At 38.0% G+C, this 25,680-nt stretch overlaps 1 protein-coding gene across 2 annotated transcripts in view; it reads right to left on the reverse strand.

The window, feature by feature from the left end:
- ITPR2 (inositol 1,4,5-trisphosphate receptor type 2) overlaps positions 1-25,680 on the reverse strand; it is a 491,137-nt gene that overhangs the window by 383,694 nt on the left and 81,763 nt on the right. For both annotated transcript variants that reach the window (XM_009180421.4, XM_009180422.4), the window contains exons 3-5: positions 8,972-9,087; positions 7,978-8,064; positions 5,713-5,871 (exon numbers count right to left, since the gene is read on the reverse strand). In XM_009180421.4, coding sequence (XP_009178685.1) covers positions 5,713-5,871; positions 7,978-8,064; positions 8,972-9,087 — 362 coding nt within the window. The remainder of the gene's footprint in view (positions 1-5,712; positions 5,872-7,977; positions 8,065-8,971; positions 9,088-25,680) is intronic.

Raw genomic sequence — 25,680 nt, forward strand, 5'->3', positions numbered from 1 at the left:
CTTACGTTGCTGAATTTATTTAGAAGACATATTATTGTAGTAAATAAAATCTCACTTAAAGAATGATCACTATCTCAAAAATGAAAACCAAAACCCTCTCTTTGTATATTTTATACCAAGTAAATGTTAGAATGAATTAGTTTGATATATAAATGAAAAAACAAATCATAATTCAGTTGATACAAATAAACAGAACTTCTCCACGTAGTGTAACTTAATCTAAACCCAAACTTTAAAAAACATGATTTCATATTTTTGATATCAGATAACCTCACATGGATGATACGGAGGAGTCCACACTCGCATATGGTACTGTTATCACAAACTATATCTGGCAATCAAAACATAATAGAGAAGCCTCAAGCTCACCAACCAACCAAAGAAAGGTTGCGCTTTGGTTTGTGGAAATAGCTCCTGCTGTTTACAGGACTGGTCTCTACTCATCACGTCCATAAGTAGTCAGATGCTGTAACTCACAAAGATTCATCATAGAAGCTCTCTATATACAGTGAAGGAAAGATCATTAAGGAGCAGTATTAAGTGAAAAGATGAATAGGCAGAGCAAGGCATGTAGTATGCTCATTTGTATAAAAATGTGAGGGAGAGAATAGGAGTATCTGCATAAAGGAATGTCTCCAGTGCACACTTGAGGAAGAAGAAGGGTAGAAATTGGGCAAATGAAATAAAAAAGTAGAAGAGAGATTTTTCACAATATATCTTTACATTGTTTTCTATCTTTGAACCATGAATTGGTATCCCTTTTAAAAATTAAATTATGAGCAAAAACAAATGAAAGTCAACATGACGTAAGCATATTCCCAATCCCCTTTCTCCCTAGGAAAACTTGTGCTGTTGCACGTGACACCAAGGCAGCTCCAAGTCACAGGGCCATGTAGAGGCCTGAGTCATCATCCATACTCTAAAGTACTGGGAGCTTGATACCACATTTTGCCAGTGCTGCATCTGGTCTTCCAATTACATTTTTTTCTTTATTTCTTCTAAAGAAAACAAAACAAAACAAAACAAAAACAGAATACATGCGCAGAACGTGCAGGTTTGTTACATAGGTATACATGTGCCCTGGTGGCTTACTGCACCTATTGACCCATCCTCTAAGTTCCCTCCCCTCACTCCCCAACCCCCGACAGGCCCTGGGGTGTGTTGTTCGCCTCTCTGTGTCCATGTGTTCTCAACTTCCAATTTCTTAAAGAACAATTGGATTCGGTTGACTATTTTATTATCATCTGTGCCATGTAAATCCTAGCCAATAAGTTTCTAAATATAATGACATATTTTAACCATGTCCTTCCAATTCGAGAATACTTTTGGTTGCACCTACGTTAGCTGCTCTAAGTCCTGCTATTTTACTATAGTTGTCTGTAAGTTTTGGGTCAATCCATATATTTATTTCAAAACACCACCCATAAAGCTATGTGTATATATATATATGGTTTTAAATACATATATATTTAAATATATATAATATATATAAATGTGTGTATATATAAGTATATATATGTGTGTTTGTGTATACATAGAGAGAGAGAGAGAGGGAGAGTTTTTTCTTTTTTTTTGAGATGGGGGTCTTGCTCTGTCACCCAGGCTGGAGTACAGTGGCACAGTCTCAACTCACTGCAACCTCTGCTTCCCAGGATCAAGAGATTCTCCTGCCTCAGCCTCCCGAGTAGCTGGGATTACAGACATGCACCATCACACCCAGCTAATTTTTGTATTTTTAGTAGATACAGGGTTTCACTGTGTTGGTCAGGCTGGTTTCGAACTCCTGACTGCAGGTGATTCACCTGCCTCAGCCTCCCAGAGTGCTGGGATTACAGGTGTGAGCCACTGTGCCCAGCCTAACATTGTATATATTTTTAAGAGACCAATCATATAGCCAAAACGTTCCTTGATATCTGTGAAACAGCTTCCAGTGGTTCATAAAAATGGTATTCGTAAGTAGAATCTAATATTAATTCAGTAGTTTTCAGGTCCTCATTCTTATTCTTGACAATGATTATCTTGCCTAAGCAAGCTGAATAAAACTTGCAAGTGAAATGGATAAAATACCAATCATGTGAAATAAAAAGAATATTAAGAAGTGCCAGGGAGAAAACAAAAAGGTCTAAGAAGTAGTCCCTATTCTCACGGAATTCATACCTAATTAGATAATTTAGCAAATATGGAATATGGTAATATTTTCAGAATAGTGAAGCTCAGGACGTGATTCACAGATGGGGTCAGGGGCTTTCTGCTATGTATCTAATATAGAACTTGAGGGGGACAGAGTGAGACTCTGTCTCCAAAAAAAAAAAAAAAAAGAATTTGAGGGTGAAGACATTTTCTCCCACATCCTAGGATCAGCCATCACATTCACTCTAGTACACAAACATGTTTTTTATAAATTGCAATTTCAAAAGCACTTCTGTTGATTCTATGTAAGAGCCATGTAAGATTCAAGCTGAGATTTTGCTGAAAATAAAGAGGGATATAACATCACCAGCAGCTACCCTTCTTTTGAAGTGGCACCTGGTATGGTGAAAAGAACATCACAGTAGGAATCTAAACCCCAGGGTTCTAGTTCCACCGTAGCTAGAAATTCAAGGCACATATTTTTTCTAAAATGGCGAAGTCTACTTGCTGTTTGAAGAGTTTCTTTTTTCAAGAGTTAAAATTTTCTCTTTATTTAAAGAATATCTGACTTTTATTCCCTTTTAAAACCTACCATAAAGGTAAAGAATCCAAGATTTCTTAGATCAAAATTGAAAATGAAAAATTAACTACTCAACCGTGGGAAGATACATAAAAATAAAAAAAGAAAAAAAGAAAAATGAAATATTTATGTTCTCTGCTCATAGCTGTCCCTAGTGACTTTGCAGTTCAACTGCAATCACGGGCTTTGTATACAGCTGAAAGTAGAGGGATCCATGAGTCTATTTTCTCCCCAAAACCATCCATCCCACAATTCCATAAGATATATCATAAAGTTGCCCTTAAGTAGTAGGAACTACTACCTTTTGAAGATAGGGTTTCCTTTCTCCCAGACAATCATGACCCTATTTATTGCATTTCATTAGGGTCATAGAACATCTTGCTGGATGTGAAAACCTCATCTTAAAATATCATCTTAAAACCTCATCTATTGTTCTTGGGTTTTTTGTTTGTTTGTTTGTCTGTTTGTTTGTTTGAGACGGAGTCTTACTCTGTCATCCAGGCTGGAGTGCAGTGGCACGATCTCAGCTCACTGCAAGCTCCTGGGTTCACGCCATTCTCCTGCCTCAGCCTCCCAAGCGGCTGGGACTACAGGCACCCACAAGCACACCCAGCTAATTTTTTTTCTTTTTTATTTTTTTTGTTTTGAGACGGAGTCTTGCTCTATCGCCCAGGCTGGAGTGCAGTGGTGCGATCTCGGCTCACTGCAAACTCCACCTCTCGGGTTCACGCCATTCTCCTGCCTCAGACTCCCGAGTAGCTGGGACTACAGGTGCCTGCCACCACACCCGGCTAATTTTTTGTATTTTTAGTAGAGACAGGGGTTCACCGTGTTAGCCAGGATGGTCTTGATCTCCTGATCTCGTGATCCACCTGCCTCGGCCTCCCAAAGTGCTGGGATTACAGGCGTGAGCCACTGTGCCCGGCCTCATCTATTGTTAAACAGTAAAATAGCATTTTAAAAGTCCTCTAAACATTGCAATTTCCTCTTTCTAATTTAATATGTTTTTAAGGAAAATCAGTAGTAGTTGAACCACTGGTTATGAAGTGACCGTATTTCCAACTGCCTTTCACATAGTCAGTTTATATTTTAGAAATATGCTACCTATTTTAGGGGGAAAAAATGAGTATTACAATACAATTATTTATGTGACCAATATAGGGCTGTGGGTGTGCTTATGCTTTCAGCAACCGTAATTACACACAAAAGCTACACAGTGGCAAACAAAAACAGTGAGCTGTTTCAGCAAAAAGCAGTGTGGAAGGTTGTTTCAGCCATGCTTTCTGAAGCACATCCAGATAAGAGGAACTCCTGTATTGCACTTAACAATTACATTGTCCATTTTCACCAAGATTGAGTGTTTGGGTGGTAGGTTTTGTTTCACTTTGTTTTTACAGTACAACTAATTATTTGAAATAGTTCATTACATTCAACTCTCCATTGACTGTGTAAAAGCAGCAAGGAAAAGAATAGATAAAATGAATAAATAAGCAGATAGGATGAATTAATATAATCCACAACTAATCTAAAAACTCCAATTCATTCAATTATTTCATCACATTCCTTCCGAGCTTGAGCTCAGGTTTTGTTTGTTTTCATATTTAATTTTCATGGACCTCCTGTAGACAGGGACACTATTCAGTGGAGGGCTGGGGATGGGAACAAGCATTGCAAGAAAGGGCCTCAAAGGCACAAGTTGTTCGTAAACTACATAATCAGTCCCTGAGCAACTGAGAGTTGATTGTAATGAACTATTTAATGAAACTAAAATGTGTATCATGCTCACAGCACACATCACCTGATGTCAAAAGAAAAAAAAAAGTAGGATTTATTTTTTTAAGAAATCCAACCAACACAAGACTTAAAGTGCATCACATTCCTGCATGCCATGCTTCTACCAAACCTTACCAAAGGAAGACATCACCAGATAATTTATTAACCAAATTAAATCCAGAAGCTTGCATCCTGTGGAATTGAATTTGTACTTCAAAATTCACTGGAAAAATTAGATTCACTATAAAGACATTCCTAAGACAAGAAATATCCAAAACACATTTAAAATGTAATCAAAGTTTCAACTGAAAAAAAACTCCATCAGAATAATTATACTTTTATATTGCTTTGAATTCATGTTAATTTTTTAAAATCTTAACTACTGATCCCCCGATGCAATATTTGCAGGTATTTATGAAACTTATTCAGCGCTCAGTGTCTAGCAGCATTTCCTGAGCATCATCCATGTGCTATGGACTCTCACCCAATATTTTATTTATTACACACAAAAATATCACACTCTTGATCTTATCGACTATTTCTCATAATTTATTCTCTATTTTATAAAGTAGCAGAAAATATTTTAGCAACCACTAAAATTTACATGCAATACACACATATTCCACAACATTTTAAAAAAATTTTTTTAGAAACAAGGTCTCACTATGTTGCCCAGGCTGGTCTTGAATTGGTGGGCTCAAGTGATTCTCCTGCCTCAGTGCCCCAACCAGTCCACAACATATCATAAACATAGTTGTCATCAATGAGCAGATGCCAACCTGCAGCTCCTCTAGTCCATCTCTTTTAAGACCTTATAGACTGTCAGCAGCTGGCCATAGAGCCAGTAAATGGAATCCTGTCGTGATTCACGGTGCCACTCCATTCATTCAAAGGGCACACACTATTTCCTAAACACAGACCAAGCTCCCTCCTGATTAGGCAAAAAAGTAAATTCTCCTTCTCTTTTAAAAGTCTCAGCCAATATTAAGGTTGCTTAAGTTCTTTCACACAAATTCTAGCTGGAAGATTTTAAATGAATCTGAACTTTGTCTTATGATTTCTGAGCACAATTTGTACTATAAATAAACATGTGTAACCTAGTAGATACTAACATAAAAATCATGTATTGAGTAAAATCTATATTTTCATTTTGTACTTTCTGGATCCTCTTACTATGAATTATTTTCTTTATGAACCCACTATTTCCCTCTTAATCGTATATTACATACATTGTCACCCTCGCTTCTCAGCTTCCAGAAGGGATGAATATAAAACCAAGACCCTTCGTTTCCCGCAGCATCCAAGGACACACGCATGGCATTCTTCTCCAGTAAAGCAGGCAATCTCTTGTTGACAGTAAGATATTTGTTGCTTTTTATATGCAGTAGCTATAGGGAAAAGACATAGATTACCACCTTTATTCTTTGCTCTCCTCTGATAATTACATTCATATGTTTTATACATATATATTCATCTAACACGGCTTGAGGTGAAAGTTAAACAAAGGAGTATTTTCAGCCTCCACACTCACCATCTTTCCTACTTGACTTTCTTTGGGTTCTTCTTCCCCTTCACCCCAATTCTGCTTCATAATGAAATGGGCATAATAGGGAGCAAAAAAAAAAAAAAACAAAAAGAGGGGACCCCTCCGAATGATTTTCATCTACTGATAAATACTGGCTAAAACTAGGTTTTCCAAAGGAGACCTTGAGTTTCCCCAAAAGCACATCCTTTCTCAATGCCTGCACAGCCACAAAACAGCATATACTAAAGAAAGGCCAAGAAACTCAAATAATGCACCAGCCCACTTAGTATTATTAACCAGCCCTGCCCACAGTCAGCTCTGATTCTTCCTCTGTAAAGAGGCAGCTGCTCATCCTAAATAGGCTCTACACCTTCTGCCAGGGGATGCTGACCCTACCTCCTCCCAGATGAGTGTAAAAGCATCACTTCTCAGATGTTTTTGGACTTTGTGAACAAAATCTTGCCAAAACATGATTCTACTGAGTAGCAAAACCAAAACAAAATACTCTTTCCATCTATTATTACAATCATTTCAAAAAACAATGGTCATTTTAGTATTCACAATATAAGAAAGAAATTATCTCAAAATAAAGGACAGTTCTTTAATTGAAAAAAAAATCAGCATTTTGAAATGCTCATTATCATACTCTTAGGTCCTTATGTTACCATAAACCAATGGAAACCCTCCTGGGCTGGCCTTTGGGATCCACCATGTTAAAGAACATGGCTCAGCCCCTCACTGACCAAGCTAACATCTACACTTCAGGTACTTGACAAGGAACATAAGTTCCACTTGCTGACATTTAATCAAAACTCGGTTAAGAGAAACTCTATTTATGAAGGATTGCCCCAGGGACATCCAGCCCACTCAGGTTGCAGGTTTCACATTATCCATCATTCGATTAAGTCATACATTCAGGGAGCTGCCGACCCAGCTTCTCTCATCTTATCCCAACAGTGCACTGCTTTGACTGCCCTGCGCTCTGGCATTTTGCCATTGGCCAATAACAAAATATCAGGGATATTATTTTTAAAAACAGCTCTATGAAATGCCTCATTGTAGCATTTACTGTAAGGAAGTTGTCAAGGCTATTGTTTACTATATTACACAGTGTTCTCTTTATGAGGACACATAGGAGAAACACTTCCCTGGTCTTACTCCTGGGAACAGCTGTGCTTCTAGACCTCTGATTTGGCTCTGTGCTGCCGATCTCCCAGCCAATGCTGTAACAGACTATGCTTCCCTATGGCTAAGTGGGCAAGAAAAAGCCTTCAAGTCAAAATTTACCAGACTTTACAACATGGTTTTTATAAACATGCCTCACCCCTGATTTCAGTTTATTCATCTGACCATGATTTTCCCTGTGACCCAACTGCTTTATTTATTTCTATTTTATCTCACTATGTGCTCTGCATTTTGGAAAGTGCCTGACATTCTTTTTTGAAAAAGGTGGGGCATATATTAGCAAATAACCAAGTAGGAAGCTAAAAAGATCTAAATAAAACACAGGAAAGGAATGCAGCTGAGATAAAACAGAGTGTGCATACTAATTGAAATAGAAGACCTTCGAATAACAATTCAAGGATGACTTCCAGCTGAAAGTGAAAACTTTTCTCTCTTCACAAAATGAAAAGCTAAGCTCCGTACGTTAAACATGGTCCCATTAAGCTAAAGGACTATTCTAGAACAGGCCTTTAGAAATTGTTTCCTGACCCTCTTCTTTTTGATGTAGTAACTTGTGCATACATCCAGATAAGATCATTTCTTTATGTGTAAATATCAGATTTATTCTTAAACATACAGAATAGTGCACTGAATATCAACTAAATACATTACAATACATCACAACATCTATAATTCCCCTCAAAGAACAAACTATTGTCTCTCAAAATTTCAATGCAGTTTGGCTTTCCTGCCAACTTATTGACCAACTCCCCATAAAATACTTTGTTTAAGATAAAATACTTACTTGTATAACATTACTGTATTTCACAATTTCTCCCAACAGCTTCTTATTCTCTGATTCATTTTGTTTTTGTTCCAGTTCTGCAGCGTGCTATAAGATGATTATCAAATATTCAGTGTGGAAATACAGTAAACAGAGTGCAATAACTGACAAAGACATATTTTTTTAGGAACAAGACTATAGCTAGGAATAAAATAGGCTAGTAGTAGAGTCAGGACTGTAATCTTGGTTTAGGTGTTTTGTTTTGCTTTATGCTTCCATCATATCATATTGTCTTTCAGATTATCACATCATATTCACCCAGGTACTTGCAAACTTGGGGAGTGGATGACTCCCCAAAGGTAGCAGTAATTAAATAAATGATTATAACACAGTGTGATGATTTCTCAATGTACGCTGAAATGCCCTCCAACATGTCTTGGGCCACTTTTATGTTGGACATTTCAGAAAAGTACTAGGCTCTTTGTTCTTATAAAATTACTTTAAGAAGGTATATTGCTAGAAAAGCCAATCAGGATAATAGGAGAATTTCCAAAGTCTCGAGAAGTACAGTTCTTAATTCTGAAAGTACCAGGAATTTTAATGAGGCAAAAATAAGTTCTATCGAATTTATACTCAGACAAACCATAAACAATGGTCTTTCAATTATTTTTCTCCATAGTCTTTCAGGAAAAATATCAAGGATTATGTCAAGTAAAATATAACTGGATTTAATATTCTTACAGAGATTCTGAATTGGTTTTCATTTTGATGGGAAGCTTTGAATTAGTCTGGCACACCCTAAAAAACAGCAGCAATAATGCGCTACCTACATGCCAGAAAATAAATGGTCACACCCTATTACTTGAAAAGCCCTTCTACTATCAATGTGTTGCTATATGTATTCTAAACCTCTGTGTATTGGGTGAAAGGACAAAGCTAGAAAGCTCCAAATACATCTATTGTTGTTGCTGTACTTGGTTAGCCTAAGCCAGACAATTGGAAGCCTGGTCCTTACCTGTAGTTTCTTCAGCAAGGCTGCCTCAGTGTGGTTCCCTTGTTTGGCTTGCTTGGCTTTCCAATATTGCTTCTGGGCAGAATATCGGTTCATAGGGCACACCTTGAAAAGGCAGTCTGTGACAAACCAACAAACGAAAACACTGTAACTAAGGCGACCAGCATTTCTTAGATTTCCCTTATAGCTCAGTTTTGGAATCTTGGAATCCCTTATTATACAGAACAGTTAAAAGTCATATAGTCCATCCTCCGGCCAACTCTCCATTCACTCTATGACATCCTTTTCAAATAATTATTTAGACTCAGTTAAAATATCCCCTTCTTCATTAGTTTAAGTTTTTTAAAGACTACTATAGCCAGCGTATAAAGAAATCAAACCCATGTAACTGTGATATTATAAGGCATGGATTAATTATAATGGGGGACCTGGTCTTAGAAAGCAAATAGGATGAGATTAGTGACTTTCACTGCCTCATCTGACTTTGCACAATTAATACATAGTTGTGCTGTGTGTATTTGACAGCCAAAATGATCCAGGAAGTAGATCCCAGCTGACCATTAGAGTCATCCACTCCCCAAGTTTCCAAATACCCAGGTGAATATGATGTGAAAATCTGAAAGACAGTATGATATGATGGAAACATAAAGCAAAATAAAACACGTAAACCAAGATTACAGTCCTGACTCTACTACTAAACATCGAGATAGAAAATCATACAGGAATATTACAGTTGTGATATCTCTAAGTCAAGAAGCAAAATAAACGTTTTCTTTTCAATGAGGAGAATGGAAGAACTCAATAGTTTAGCCACATGCTAATGATTTTGTACGCTGTGGAATAGATTACAATCTAGAATAAAGGTTAATTCTCAGTATTCTACCACAAAAGAGTAGTAATACAGAAAATTCAAACCTTATTTTCATTTTTCTCCCAAAAAACTGTGTGAGTTCAAAATAACTAATTTACTTTATTTTGACTGATGTGTTGATACTTAGGGTCATTCTCATTTGACAAATAACTATCACAAAAATAAAATTCAGTCAACTCAAACAGCCACTTTAGCCACATTATTGACTATATTATATAATACGCTTGTTCCACTATTTTCCTTAAAATTGATTGTGTTTAAAAAGATGATATCTTTTCAGATATCACCTTCTCATGGTTCTAATGGCATAAATGATCAATAAATAAGGCTGTAAAATTTGTAAGGAATGTAGGAAAAACAAGACAATGATTTTTTTTTCTATACAAACACATATTCCATTGATTATTCCACCCCCCATACACAGACAAGGTAACAGCAAACTAATCTTAATTTCTAGTTTAAAGGGTACTGATATGGATGAGTAAATATAGGTAGTAGAAAACAGATACCTTCAAACTGCTGAAAGTAGGCTGAGAGGCCACCACAATTACAATATGATACAGGAATCAACACGTAGCACGTGTGTGACCAAAGACTGACAGCCTGGAAAATGTTTTTCTTGGCAGCATATCATACAAGCCCTAAAAGTTATTTCCTGTACCTTAGCAACTACAAAGAAAATTTTACTAATTTCTTGAAGCACAAATCCACAGGTTGTTTACAAATATTTCCATAAGAGTGCTCCCAATTTAATACAGCAGGCTCTTATGACTATCCTGCATTAGGTAAGTGGTAAAACTCTACACTGTCTGCATTCAGCAAAAGCACAAATCCATGATCAAGGGGAACTGAACTCCATAATCTGGAGTTTATGCTTCTGACTTTCTTCATGTATAAAAAGGAAAGAGAAAAAATTGTGTTTCTCTCCATTATTACAGATTCCTAATTAAGCTCAATTGGAAATCATCCTTTAACAGAGAAAACATTTTTGTAAATCCCAGACCACCTCAATAGCACTCCTAATTAGTGATATCTTTGGGGAGTCAGTATACTGGCTGTCAGGCCAAATGCTCCTGAGCGGTGGCTGAGATCACTGTGAAGTGAGGCCAAACATTCAGCCAAACTGTGTTTACTGTAATCCCCTACAGGGGGTCACGCCCTGCACGAACAGGTGTTAAGCCTCAGACTCTGTCCTCAGAAAGCTCATGGTCTACTTGAAGCTTCACAAAGGAGCTCTGGAGAAGATGCTATGAGCCACAAAGATGCACGTGGCCAACTTCACAGGCAACAGAGGTCAGAAAAGACTTCCAAAAAGGAGAAAAAAGGGGAAAACACAGCCAAATTTTAAAGAACCAATACTCATTCAGCACAGGGGCAAGAGGGCTCCCATGCTGAGGTGAGGGGCATTCCAAACAGAGCCAGTGGCTGGTATGAAGGCAGAAAAGAATGCTAAGGGACCCCTGACCATGCAGGAAAACCACCACTGAGGCAGCAAAATAAAAATGGAATGGTAGGCTGATGTCAAGATCTACAGTGTTATGTTCTAGGCTAAGGAGGATGGACTATATCCCATGGAAAATGCTGAACTCCTACAGACTTTTAAGCTCTTAGGGCATGTGAAAGATGGCATGAGCAAGGGGCAGGAAGGCCATCCCCAAAGCCTGCTGCTGTTGTGAAAAGACAGTAGCGATGGAACTGTACGGTAGTTTTGGGGTAGCCCTACATGTAAAATAAAGCAGCCAAACCAGAGGCTTAATAATCGACTAGATGCAGGGGTGGGAAAAGGTGAGGGAGGGGTAAGTGAAGACAGTCAAATGAACAAGCTTCCACCCACTCTATCTGAAGTGCAAAGTCTTGGGTTTCAAAAGCCCTTTTCATTTCAGGGCCTTAGTTTTACAGTCCCTCTCAGCAGCCTCCCACAGGGGACATCTCATTTTATATTACAGTAAATAATTGATCTGTTTCTGCATGGGAACTAATCTTGCAGGACTGTTCTGGATAATAGGAGGGAAGGTGGGGCACACACAGACTTCTGCTAAAAAGCTTTCATTGGTGGCAGTAGGGTGTGTGCATGCTTAATTCTCTCTCTGCCTCCTTTAGAACACATTTTTAAAAATCCACTGTTCTTGGGCTGGTCACACATTTTGTCTGATTCTAAATTTACTGCATAATAAAAGTGCTAATACCTGCCACACCTAATTCACAGGGTTGCTGAGATGAGCAAAAAGAAAATCTGTGTGAAAGTTCTCTGTGAACTTTAAAGTCCTATTATAAATGTAAGGCATTATTATTGATATTGCTTCATTCTTTCAGCAATAGCCTCACTAAGATGAAGAGATGACTAAATCCTTACAGAGCTCTCAGCAAAGAGTAATGAAAAGTAGTTTAAGTTCATTACAGATGCTGGATATTAGACCTTTGTTGGATGCATAGTTTGCAAAAATTTTCTCCCATTCTGTGGGTCGTCCGTTTACTCTGTTGATAGCTTCTTTTGCTGTGCAGAAGCTAGTTTAATTAGATCCCAGTTGTCAATTTTTGCTTTTGTTGCAATTGCTTCTGGAACTTAAACAAATTTACAAGTAAAAAGCAAACAACCCCATTAAAAAGTGGGCAAAGGACATGAACAGACACTTTTCAAAAGAAAACACACATGCGGCCAACAATCATATGAAAAAAAAGGTCAACATCATTGATCATTAGGGAAATGCAAATCAAAACCACAATGAGATACTATCTCACATCAGTCAGAATGGCTACGACTAAAGCGTCAAAAAAAAATAGATGCTAGTGAGGTTATGAAGAAAAATTAACACTTCTACACTGTTGGTGGGAGTGTAAAATAGTACAGCCATTGTGGAAGACAATTTCTCAAAGGCCAAAAGACAGAAATACCACTGGACCCAGCTATTTCATTACTGGGTATATGCCCAAAGGAATATAAACCATTCTGTTATGAAGACACATGCACACATATGTTCATTGCAGCACTATCCACGATAGCAAAGACATGGAATCAACCTAAATGCCCATCAATCATAGACTAGATAAAGAAAACATGGTACATATAGACCATGGAATACTATGCAGCCACAAAAAAAGAATGAGATCATGTCTTTTTCAGGGACACGAATGGAGCTGGAGGCCATTATCCCTAGCAAGCTAATGAAAATCAAATAAGTTACATTTAGCTCCCACTTATAAGTGAAGCTAAAAGATGAGAACACATGGACACATAGAGGGGAACAACTCACACTGGAGCCTTTTGGAGGGTGGAGGATGAGAGGAGGGAGAGGATCAGGAAAAATAACTAATGAGTACAAGGCTTAAACCTGGGTGATGAAATAATCTGTACAACAATCCCCCAAGACACAAGTTTACCTATGTAACAAAACTGCACTTGTAACCCTGAGGTTAAAATAAAAGTTTTTTAAAAAGGGGATAGAGAGGGAAGTTAGGCATGCAACTGGGAAGCTGAAATAAGCCAAGAAAAGAAAAGAAAAGAAGAGAGAAGAGAAGAGAAGAGAAGAGAAGAGAAGAGAAAAGAAAAGAAAAAAAAGAAAAGAAAAGTCTCAGATGAAACCTGAACACACACCAAGAGTGCCCAGTTAATGACAAGGTGTTCACTCCTTTGGTTTAAGATGCCACAGTGTGTCTTTGTATAAACTTCTCAAATTCCTTGGAACAAATACAGTAAGAAGAGGATTAAATCTTCATTACCATGTAATATCTTTTGAGAAATGCAGATGCCATCACTAACATCAGTAAGGGCGGAGCCCTTGACAAGCCTACTTTTTTTCAGTGTGCAGGATCACAGCTATTTCAGAGCAACCCAGTCTCACCTGCCCTCCTCATCCTGCTTCTAAACTCTCTAGTATTCCTTGATCTGTAGAGGTGTAATACTGTTAAGAAAAATGTTTTATGGAGTCCAATCAGAAACAGACTCAGTGTCATTTTTTAATTCTAACAACAATCTCTTCAGCATTTCAAGACCCAAGGAATAAAAAAAGGAAAGGTTTATCTCATAGAGCGAGCATCAACAACACAAATAAAAGGAAGTTATTTTTGTTTAATTCTTTTAAAAGCTTAACCTTAAGACCTGAGGCCAACAATTTTGCAGAATTACAAAAGTTCAGGAAATGTTAGTAATCCAACCAGACATATGTTCAGTCAGACAATATTATAAGAACAATGGCTTAGAATTACAACTTTTATTTATTTATTTTTTGAACAGTTATGGAAGGAAATCAAGCCACTCAGAAGTGTTCATTTTAAACTGATAGCATTGGTGGCATTTTAGCCTGCTTACTTACAAATGCTAGCAGAGGGAAGAAATACGAAAGCCATTCAAACGGTATGGAGCGCATAACCCACAGCACGTTAACACTGTAAGTCAAAGAGCCAACCTTTGCCCATGATTCCGTGGAAATCTGGCAGGAAACCAGTCTATACCTCCACTTATAATACCTGTCTAAATAGTTTTGAAATGTTTTGCTTTGTACCTGTGAAGGTACTTTCTACAATATTTGTATCTGAGGCTACTCCTGAACCCCAGAAACTGACTTTAGGACTCTATTCAGGGCTATCATATGTAAAGTTCAAGTTATATCTTGGCCAGCAGTATCGTTTGGCAATGGTGGAAAGAAAATTTGGTTTTTCATTTCTCCTTCCTCCTAAAGATGTCTTAAGATTTAAATGATGCAAGTGCCTGTCACAAGGCAGGCATTCAACAAATGGCTCTTCCATGGTAGCCTGTAAAAAACACCTCATAACCATAGGGAACATGGTTACCAAGGGCTTTATTCTCCCCACGTGGAGAAAGTTGGGGCGGGGAAAGCCTCGGAGACTTTTATTTCTTTCTTTTTGACTTAAAGTGGACCCAGGAGAATTCAATGAAGACAATGGTCTCTGAGACAGCAAAGCAAGCTAGAACCTTCCCAATGAAAAAATGGAAATGGTTAAAAAAATAAAAATAAAAAAATAATGATAAAAAAAATCTCTCCTTAGGATAAGGGGCAGGCAGACAAGGAGCCACTAGCCACTAGAAAATAGAATTCAGGTCAGGTACAGTGGTTCACACCTATAATCCCAGCACTCTGGGAGGCTGATACAGAGGGATTGCTTGAAGCCAAGAGTTCAAGACCAGCCTGGGTGACAAATCGAGACCCTGTCTCTATGACAAAAAATTTTTTTAAATCAGCTGGGTGCAATGGTGCGTGGCTGTAGTCCCAGCTACTTGGGAGGCTGAGACAAGAGGATCGCTTGAGCCTAGGAGTTCAAGGCTGCAATGAGCTATGATCACACCACTGCACTCCAGCCTGAAGGACAAAGCCAGAACTTGTCTCTTACAAAATACAAACTTTAAAAATTAAAAATAATAGAATTCAGAGTTGATGCAAGGAGAGGAATGCATTCATTAGCTGAAAATACAACTCTGGGTTGTTTTTCTTTTTCAGTTTCTCTAAGAAATGCATCCTGAAATACAGTGTTTGTATAAAACTCTTTTATTTTTAGAAGTTTTAAAAAGGAATGTGTTTTAAGAACACAAATTTCAAACCAAACATCTATCCCCCCACCTGCCTTGCCTAAGGCAACTGTAAAGAGAGGATCTAAGAGGGAAAAATGCCCTCTAGAATGCTATGAAGGCTCAGGGAAATGTATTGCATGTGTTAGCAAACATGAAAATTAATCACAACACATGGGTTAGCAACCATGAGGATTGCAATGTAACTTCCTCTAGCTGAAAGTCAATTATTTCACTATGAAAGAGGAAGAGAAACGGCATTTTGTCATTACAGACTTGTAGACTGATAAAATGTTAGCACTCAAAGAAGCCTCAGATAAAATCCTATCTTTCCCTTCTTTGAAGCAAAGAAGCAAAAACTCAAAAAGCGAGTTCCGTAGATCCTTCAGGATAGTATTTCTAGATTAGAATATTATAAATATGAACAACTTCAACCACACACATAGGATGCTTGAATGCCCTGACAAGTGACTACCTGACCTCTTAGTGGTAGGGACACCAATGCCATGCTTGGTGTGTTCAATACAGTTTACTACCATGGAGCGCTTTGTAAACTATAAACAACACTACACATTGACAATAAAGATCACTGGATCTTCACAAGACCCTCAAGAGTCAGCCAGGGTTATTTTCTCCATGTTACAGAGAAGGACACTGAGACTTTTCTTCATGAGGAATTGACCTGAAATATGAACCAAGATCCTCTGAACCCAATGCAGTGTGCTATAGCCACGCAGAGATGCCATTGGGAGCAGGTTGTCATGTTGAGGCAAAATCTGTCTCTGTTTAAATGCTGTTCGTAATTATACCTGTATACCTCAAGGCCATTTAGAACAAATCTAATCTGGCTCCTACTTAACAGCCCTAAATATCCTCAGACATCATCCTTCTGACTTCTCTACCCCAACTTTGATTTGATCATCATGGCAAGATCTCCTCAAAAAGTTAGCATTTTTACTACTAAATACTAAGTGCCTCTTTCCCATATTAGATGTGATTTTAGTCAATTAAAGACTGAATTTTTAAAGCATCTATTATTTTACAAATACAGATGGCAACAACCACTGGTCAGCCCAGGCATGGTGGCTCACGCCTGTAATCCCAGCACTTTGGGAGGCTGAGGTCAGGAGTTCAAGACCAGCCTGGCCAACATGGCAAAACCTTGTCTCTACTAAAAACACAAAAATTAGCCAGGCGCGGTGGCGTGTGCCTATAATCCCAGCTACTCAGGAAGCTGAGGCAGCAGAATCATTTGAAACTAGGAGGCAGAGGTTGCAGTGAGCCAAGATCGTGCCACCGCACTCCAGCCTAGGTGACAAAGCAAGACTCCACCTCAAAAAAAAAGAAAAGAAAAGAAAAAAGAAAACCACTGGCCAGAGAGTAAAATATGCATGTGCCTCAGTTCTGATCCCTACCACAGTCTTGCAACATAACACAACCTCTAGAAAAATATTATCAAGATACATACACATATGTGCCACAGTTACGATACTTAAAAAGAAACTAATGATTGGTTTTCAATGAGAAACATACTACATGTATATATAATTAAATAAATGCTAAAACATAAATAAAATATTATGAAATCTTAGTCTCAAAGAGATTAATTGCCTGATTCATACACTAATAGGTAAACACTCAAGAACAAATGAAGCTTTATCTTTTGCCTCATTTGGAGTGGGGAGGAAAAGTAAAATTCAAATGCATTAATGCTAATTTATATTCGTGTCAAGATTTGAATTTCAGCATTGATTGAGCAAGCCACTACACTAGATGTAAGTGAAATCTGCTAACAGAAAATCATAATGTATAATTTTTCAATCATTTTTCCCATTCTCAATGTGCCATGTTAACACTGATAATCAAAAAACGTAATAAGCTGAGTGACTCAGAAATCAAATGCAAGCCTCTAAATTTCATTGCATAAGTGTCAGATCTGAAAGAAAAGGAAGTGATTTTTTACATATATATGTTTCTACACACATATATGCAGATAAGATACATACATATATAACATTTATAGATTCATAACATATTTTATGTATGTTTAAATATGAGTATGTACTTCCATAGCACCTCCTTTTACATCAGGTTTTGTCACACACATTATCTCATTTAATTCTTTCACCAACACTTTGAAGTATTAGTTCTATAAATGAGGAAAAAGAAACTCAGAATGTTTTAGAGCTCTAACCTAAAATTTCAAAACTGGTTTTCAAATTTAGTCCACATCAACCTGCCGCCAAAGCCCATCTTCATAATTTAATAGAAGATGCTTTATATTTATCAAGTTAAAACTTTAACAAATACATTGAGGTACATTCACTGAAATTAAAACACATAATGTGACAGCCCACGTTCTCTGGTTTCAAATTCCCAGATTCCTTGCTGAAATACTCCTACAAGGTCCCAAAAACGTGTCAAAAGAGCCAATCTGAACACCTGTCACTATAAATACGACAGAAGAGCACAGCGGCAAGCCAGAAGCACTTGGGCAGAGAAGTTCACGGCTCCAAGCCCTCCACTCAGAAAGCAATAATTTTCTAATAGGTGAACAATTGAACTATTAATACAGGTAAATTATAGTGGTAAGCTTGCCTTTTTCAACCAACTTTAGCATGACTGTAACAACTCCTGTCCTAAACTTAAAAAAAAAAAGTCTAACACAGGGTATTTTATGCCAAGTCACACTTATGTAATATCAATATTTAGAGTAAAGAACTTCTTGCTGTTCACTGCCCTGGTACTGAATTAATTGCTGTTCTCATATGGGTGACCTAAAATAAAATCAGTTTGTTATGCTAGTTCCTCCGTGAGCAGAGATTTATTCATAATAACAAAAAGATAATGGAGTCTTATTCATCATTATTATTATATATTTATGCTCCAATAAGACTAGCTTTCTTTTGATTATGATTACTACCAAAAAGCACCTACAGATAATTTAGGAGTCAATGGACAACTCCAGAGCAAAGTTTAGCAAACTGTAATTGTGTAATTGTGCAAGCCAGGCTTTTTTTTTTTTTAAAGACGGAGTTTCGCTCTTGTTGACCAAGCCAGAATGCAATGGCGCGATCTCAGCTCACCACAACCTCCACCTCCTGAGTTCAAATGATTCGCCTGCCTCAGCCTCCTGAGAAGCTGGGATTACAGGCACGCGTCACCACACCCAGCTAATTTTTTGTATTTTTAGTAGAAATGGGGTTTCACCATGTTAGCCAGGCTGGTGTCGAACTCCTGACCTCAGCTGATCCACCCACCTCAGCCTCCCAAAGTGCTGGGATTACAGATGTGAGCCACTGCGCCTGGCCTAGCCAGCTTGAAATCAATGTATTTGGTCTCAACCAGCTTTCTGAATGGAATGGAACAGGAAGAGAAAGGGAAGGGGAAGGGAAGGTCAAGGGAAACAAATGGGAAGGAAGAGAGTAAGGGTAGGGGAAGCATAGGGAAGGGGACAGGGAAGGAGAAGAGAGGAGAGGGAAAAGGGGAAACGAGGGGGAAGGGAGGAGAAGAGGAGGGAAGCAGAGGACATTGCAAAGTAGCAAGTATTCTTTCAAGAAACTTTTGTTTCTGGTTGTGTGTGGGTTTGTGCATGTGCACACACACATATGCACATGTGGGATTACAATGTATAATGTATTTCTTACTGAGAGTTGCAACTAAAAGTATTCAAAAGCCACACTTCTAGAGGTCTGCACATGTGTACAGGTTAGGGTTAAATGAACTTCAAATTTATATAAACATATCCTGTGGTCAAGAGGAAAGGAAACTGAGACCAGGAAACTTTCCTTTGCTCTAGGAATGACTTCTGAAATACATAAAAACTATATTTTTAAATTAACTGCCCTGTCAAATTTGTATATAGACAATTACAATGGAATGGGAAGATGCCCTTTTAAAAATGTCTTCCTCTTTTTAGCCCCACGCTGGTTGGCCTCTACCTTTACTATAGCACCCATCTATCAGATAGTACTTCCTATTAGATAACATGTTTATAAGGGACTCTATATTCAGCACCTATTAGCTGCTATATGGAAGATGCTCCAAATCTGTTTGCAAAAGAAAGTTCCTGCCAAGTTACCTGAGAAACAATCATTAGGTATCTATTCTTTCTGCTCTGACGGGTTTTACCATCTTTTTGCGGGGTCGGGGGAGGTCTCCTATTAAAATACAAACACCTGAGAAGGGAACACCTTAAGATCTTGGTTGTCAGTTGACTCCTGCTGCCTGAGAGCTTCATGAGGGTGAGGTGATTCGTACTGAGCATCTGGGAAAGGCACCTTTTACATTACCAATGACTGGGAAAAATACACAGGAAAGCTGTTGATCAAATTTGCAGATGATGTAGAGTGAAGAGTAGCAGCTAATTAGGCAGATTAAAATCTAGATTTTTTTTTAAATCCAAACATCAATGCAATTAACTTTATGCAAACATAAATATAAGGTCAGAAAAAAGTCAACTACTTTGGTACATGATACAGAGGAGCACAAGGCTATTTATTAGCAAATAATATTTTCTAAAAATTGAAAATAGCCTAGACCTTAGGCTTGAGTTCAACTTAACATAATTAGAATGCCGTATAGCCCTGTGTGGCCAGGACAATTCTGGTTTATGCCTGTTGCCTGAGCTTAATTATTAGCCATGTCCCCCTTTCACTCTCAAGAATGTCCTGCTTTGGGTGATAAGTATATTATCACTCCAAATATAAGTAAGTGAATACTGTGCCGAACCAGCGGAAAAGCTGACGCCGCCATTTTAGGCTGATTCATAGAAGAATGATTCCTCAAGTAGAGGAAGATGGAACACACCCATATTGGGTCCAGTTCTACAGGAGCCACATTTTAAGCAGCATCCTAACAAATTAGCCAGTATCCAAAGTTCAGCAAGGGGGAAAGCAAGCAAAATACACAAGTCATGTTATTTGAGCAACGACAGTTCAAACTGGGAAATGTTGCCTAACAGAGAGAAAACAAAGCGTTGGTATAATCCCACTTTGTGTAGCTAAACTTCTACATGTAAACGAGGGAGGAAAGTTTTTCCCTATATTGATCCAGGATCAAAGAAAATTTTCTTTCCATGCAAGGGGAAACTTGCCAGCAACTGGAAAAAATCCAAAAAACACAAATTACTCAGAGGCAAGTAAACTTGTACTCATCATGTTGAGGCAGAGGCAGATGAGAAACAGTGCAGCAGGAATCTTGCCTTGGGGAGGTCTTTCCCAAATACTACCTTCTATTTTCCTTTTTTTTTAATTTTCTTTTCTTTTTTTTTTTTTTTTATACGGAGGCTCGCTCTGTCGCCCAGGCTGGAGGACAGTGCTAACTCAGCTCACTGCAACCTCCACCTTCCAGGTTCAAGCGATTCTCCTGCCTCAGCCTCCAGAGTAGCTGGGATTACTGGCATGCCCTACCTCGCCCAGCTAATTGTTGTATTTTCAGTAGAGATGGGTTTCGCCATATTGGTCAGGCTGGTCTCAAACTCCTGACCTCGTGATCTGCCTGCCTCCGCCTCCCAAAGTGCTGGGATTACAGGCATAAGCCACCGCGCCCGGCCTACCTTCTATTTTTCAATGGGAACAGTGGTAGAGGTGACTGGCAAAAAGGGAAGGAGTTCATGTTCTGCATTTACATAAATAGTTCAGACACCTCACCTGCCTCAGCTGTATTTATAAAACCGTGGTTGGTTTGGCATCTCAGTATTATAGAAACCAGGAAGTTTCAGCTCCCGGACCCCATAAGCCTGCTACTACTAAATATCTGTCAGTGCTACATTAAAATGCTCAAAGTTAAAGCACTATGTAAATATGTATTATTATTACTTCCAACTTTACATTCCACATGAACAAATACAGTTGTGTTTATATTTTGCAGTTTCAGAAGCATGATGCTTGCTGTGGTATTTTGTCACTTAAGTTTTTAGTTTGGTAAAATACTCCCAGATTAAAAGAAGATGAACAGAGAGTCAAAGGTGGAAGGAATAATAACCAAGAAACACCCCTTCCCCACAACACACACACACACACACACGCACACACACTACACAAATAGCAGCTATAATACTGACTGAGCACTCTATGCCAAGCACAATGATAAAAGCTTTACACAGATTCTTTAATCTCTGTAGAAAACTTTGAGACCAGTATTACTATTGTTCCCATGTTACAGATCACGAAACTGGAAATTTTAAAGGTTAGATTCTGCCCAGGGTCACGGAGGTAGGATTCAAACCCAAACAACTAACTTCAGAGTCTGTTCTTTTATACACTAAAGATAGAAAGGACATAACCCAGCTATTTTGTATGTTTGGAAAGTATAACAGTAAAATATTAAAGAATTGGGATGTGGGAAGAAAGGCAGGACTTCCAGAAAGTGGACTGGACATGAGAAGTGGGGAATCGAGAGACCAGATAACAGAGCAGAGAGGAGACAACATGGCGGACAGGCCATGGGAAATGAAAGCAATGGTGGTGGTGTGTTCTTCTCTTGGCATTTTTTTGTCTCCTCCTTTTCTACCTATTCTTTTATTCTCCATAACTGTAAATTTGTTTGTTGTTCTCTTCGTGTACTTTTTAGCTTCTCTCTCTCATTACATCTCTTTTTGTCGGTTTTTGGGAAGGGGGTTGTTCTTGTTTTTTCTTTTTATCAACAAGAATGAGCTTGGGTCTCTTTGTAGTTTTATCCCCTTCTCTTTTCTTCATTTTCTTCTTCATTTTCTTCCTTTTACATTCTCTTATTTCACTCTCTTCCCAATATTTCTTTTATCTCTTCTCCAAACTTTTTCTTTTCTTTCTCTCCCTTACATGATTATAAAATTATTCTTTAAAAATGTACCATGTCCTTTGGATAAGATTAGGTCTTTTCTATTTCAAATAAAAACTTAGATGAGTTGAACATTTTCTTATCAAAACTCAACCTGAAAGTAAGTTGCAAAAACAAGCACATTTCTAACAGAGGACTTGGATCCAGAATACAGAAAGTGCTTTTACAACTCAATAAAAGAAGACATACAATCCAATAAGATTTAAACAGATGTTTCACAAAAAAAGGGAAGGCTAACAAGTACATAAAAATGCACCCAATACCACTGATCATTAGAGAAATGCAAACTATGACCACAATTAGATACCACTACAAAACCACTAGAATGGCTACAATTAAAAAGAATGACAATGTCATGTGTTATGAGGATGTGGAGCAACTGGAATTCTCATACATTGGTGGTATGAACACAAAATGGTTCCCTACTTTGGAGAACATTTTGGTAGTTTCTTGAAAAGTTAAAAGATACTTATTACATGATCCAGTAATCCCATTCCAAGGCATCTACCCAAGAGAATTAGAAACTATGTCCACACAAAGCATTGTATCCAAATGTCCACTTACATTATTCACAATTTCCCAAAAATGGGGGAAAACAAACCAAATGTCCAACTCCAAATGTAGTGGTATATCCATACAATGGAATACTACTACCAAAAACAAAGGAACAAATACTGACACATGCAGTACTGATTCTGAACATGGATGAATCTCAAAAACATCTTATTAAGTGAAAGAAGCCAGACATAAAAGACTACATACCACATGAGGCCATTTACATGAATTCTAGAAAAGGCAAAACTACAGCATCCAAAAGAAGGTCAAGGGTTACCTGTAAGTGGGGTGGAACCAAGGACTGACTGCAAAAGGACAAAAAAGAACTTTTTGAGGTGATGGAAGTGATTTAAGTATTGGCTTCACCGTTGTATACATTTAACAAAACTCATTAAGCTGAATATTTAAAAGGAGTACGTTTTATGGTATATAAGTTACTATTCAATCAAGTTGAAAATAAAATTACTACAGTTGTATATAGTCCTCAATTGTTCACTTTTCTATGGATTAATTGTTTCTCATAAATATTTTTAAGGAAAAAGATAAACTTTAAAGACATAATAAGGATTTGTTGTATTAATAGTTGTGGTTTGGTCTGCTTGGTATGCGGGAAGAGGAACACTGGGTTGACTTGTTTGCTAAATCACAGGATCTAGCTTGACTTCCCCGCACATGGCAGCTCCCAAAATCATTTGGTGATTGACTGATAAGGCACACCCAGGGGTTCAGCAGGTACATCTAATTAAATCTAGTGAGATACATTTTTCTCAACACAGCACACAATAAAATTAAGATTTAATCCACAATTTAATTTCAATTTGGAATAGCCTGGAATACCTTGTCATATCTGAAAGAGAGGAAGAGACTACTGAGTCATGCCAAAAATACCTGAGAGTCCCCACTAACAAAATTGAGACTACTGAGCATTGAGACGAATGGCCACATTGGATTAAAACACACCAAATACGTTAAAATCCATGAGTTCATAATTATTTTTAAAAACACATATTAGTCATCTTTGGAGGTTAGAGTACCAACTCATTCTAAAAACTGGAAGATAAAGGGAAATACATTAGAAAAAGTAAGCTTCTCTCCACCGTATAAGGTGATCCCAAAGTTATAAAAACAAACAAATCTACACAATGCTTTTATAGACCTCAATAAAAACTCAAGGAAGATAAACTATTTACCGCAGTTACCCGTAAGATATGGAAATGGATGTTGTGGAGGAGGAGAAAAGATTTTCACTTTGTATGTTTTATTACTTTTGTGAAAATTTTAAAGCAATAAATTTCTAGACAAAACTTTTTTGTTTTCCCAGGGGAAAAAAAATCTAACTTATTATGGACTATATGTTAATGCCTTGTAATGATGCTGCACTGCCTACTGGATGAAGCCCAAATTTGTTCTTAGAGTAAAAAGTATAAAATACAAATTTCAAAAGATGTAAATAAGAAGAGCTTACTCTAATGTTGCTGTTTCTCTTTCTGTCTTAGGAGAAATGGACCAGAGAATGAAAATGGGCCATTATGATTCCACTTCTGCTACCACTGTCATCAAATTATTTTAAATACCAACATTTAGAAAATATCTGTTTAATTTTCTACTTTACTTAGTCCACGCCTGCTCTTTTCCAAGGAACTCAGCAATTGAGTGGCACCCAATTATTCATCCATTAAACACGTGAGACAGGAAACTCAGGCTGAGGAGGGGAGGCTCCCATTGACGGGGAGAGCCTGGGGTGAGCACATCCCACTCTGATGCCAGCTGTCCCTGTGGCAGAGGCGGTGCCTTCCAGGCCTGGGAGGGCCCAGATCAATGGCAGTGCATTCATTTTAATCTCTAGTTAAGAAGTTTAACAGGAGGAGCAAAGGATATAATTAGAAACGTTCTCAACTGCTAGCAGAACTGAAAAGAATGAGGATTCCATAACAATTAAAATTACTTTTCTAAGTGCTGATAATTCTCACCTCCTTTGCCAGCTGGGTACAAGTCAGGGCCTCTGTTTCAGTCAGTTTTATACACATTATAAACATATACACACGTTTTATACACAGATGTTTTATATACATCTGTGGAAATACAGTCCTTCCATGTACCCATGTCAGCTGACACAGGGGAAGTTTTATTTGGAAAAAAAACAATGTCAAGGCATTACAAAGTAGAAAAGAAGGATTCTTAATGTGGGAACCACAAGCCTACAGTGGATGGGATTCATGGAGGTCGACAAATTCCCTGAACGTGTAAGAAAAACTCTGTGTGTGTGTGCGCGCATTCACAGATCCATTTCTCTATGGGAGGATGCATGCTGTTATCAGATTCTGAGAGGGATCTAGGCCCCTCAGAAACCCATAGTAATCACACCTGAAAGGGAGTGTGCCATTATAAATCATCTTAGGCTCTCGAGCCAGTAACTATACAAACACAGTCAGTTGCAAGCAGGCATGAGTTAAACTCTCCTTTGTTAAACAATGGAAGAGGAAATACATTAGGATGGAGAGGGTTCCTAAAAGATGCTTTAGAGAAGTAGAAAGAAGATAAGTCAGTCCTAAATGTGGGCCCAGGCAGGGAAGGGAGGTTCCTGGACCAGGTCTGCAGGAAGCACATTTCCTCTGCAAGGGAGTGCCCAAACCAACATGAACAAGCATGACAGAACGCTGTGAGAGGACAGATAAAGAAAAAGATGAATGAGCCAGCAATTCCATGGCCAAGTATTTACCAAAGAGAAATGAGTGCGTTTGCCCACCAAAAGACATGCGAAACATGTCACAGGATTCATCACAGCCCACTGATTGGATAAGCGATAAATAAATAGTAGTATGGTCACACAATGGAATTGTAGAAAGTAACAAGAAAGAATGAACTGCTACATGTAATAACATTAAAGAATTACATAGATGTCATGTTGAACAAAGAAACAGCCACAAGAGAGTATGACGGAAAACC

The sequence above is a fragment of the Papio anubis genome, chromosome 9 (genome assembly GCF_008728515.1).
Source record: "Papio anubis isolate 15944 chromosome 9, Panubis1.0, whole genome shotgun sequence".
NCBI lineage: Eukaryota > Metazoa > Chordata > Mammalia > Primates > Cercopithecidae > Papio > Papio anubis.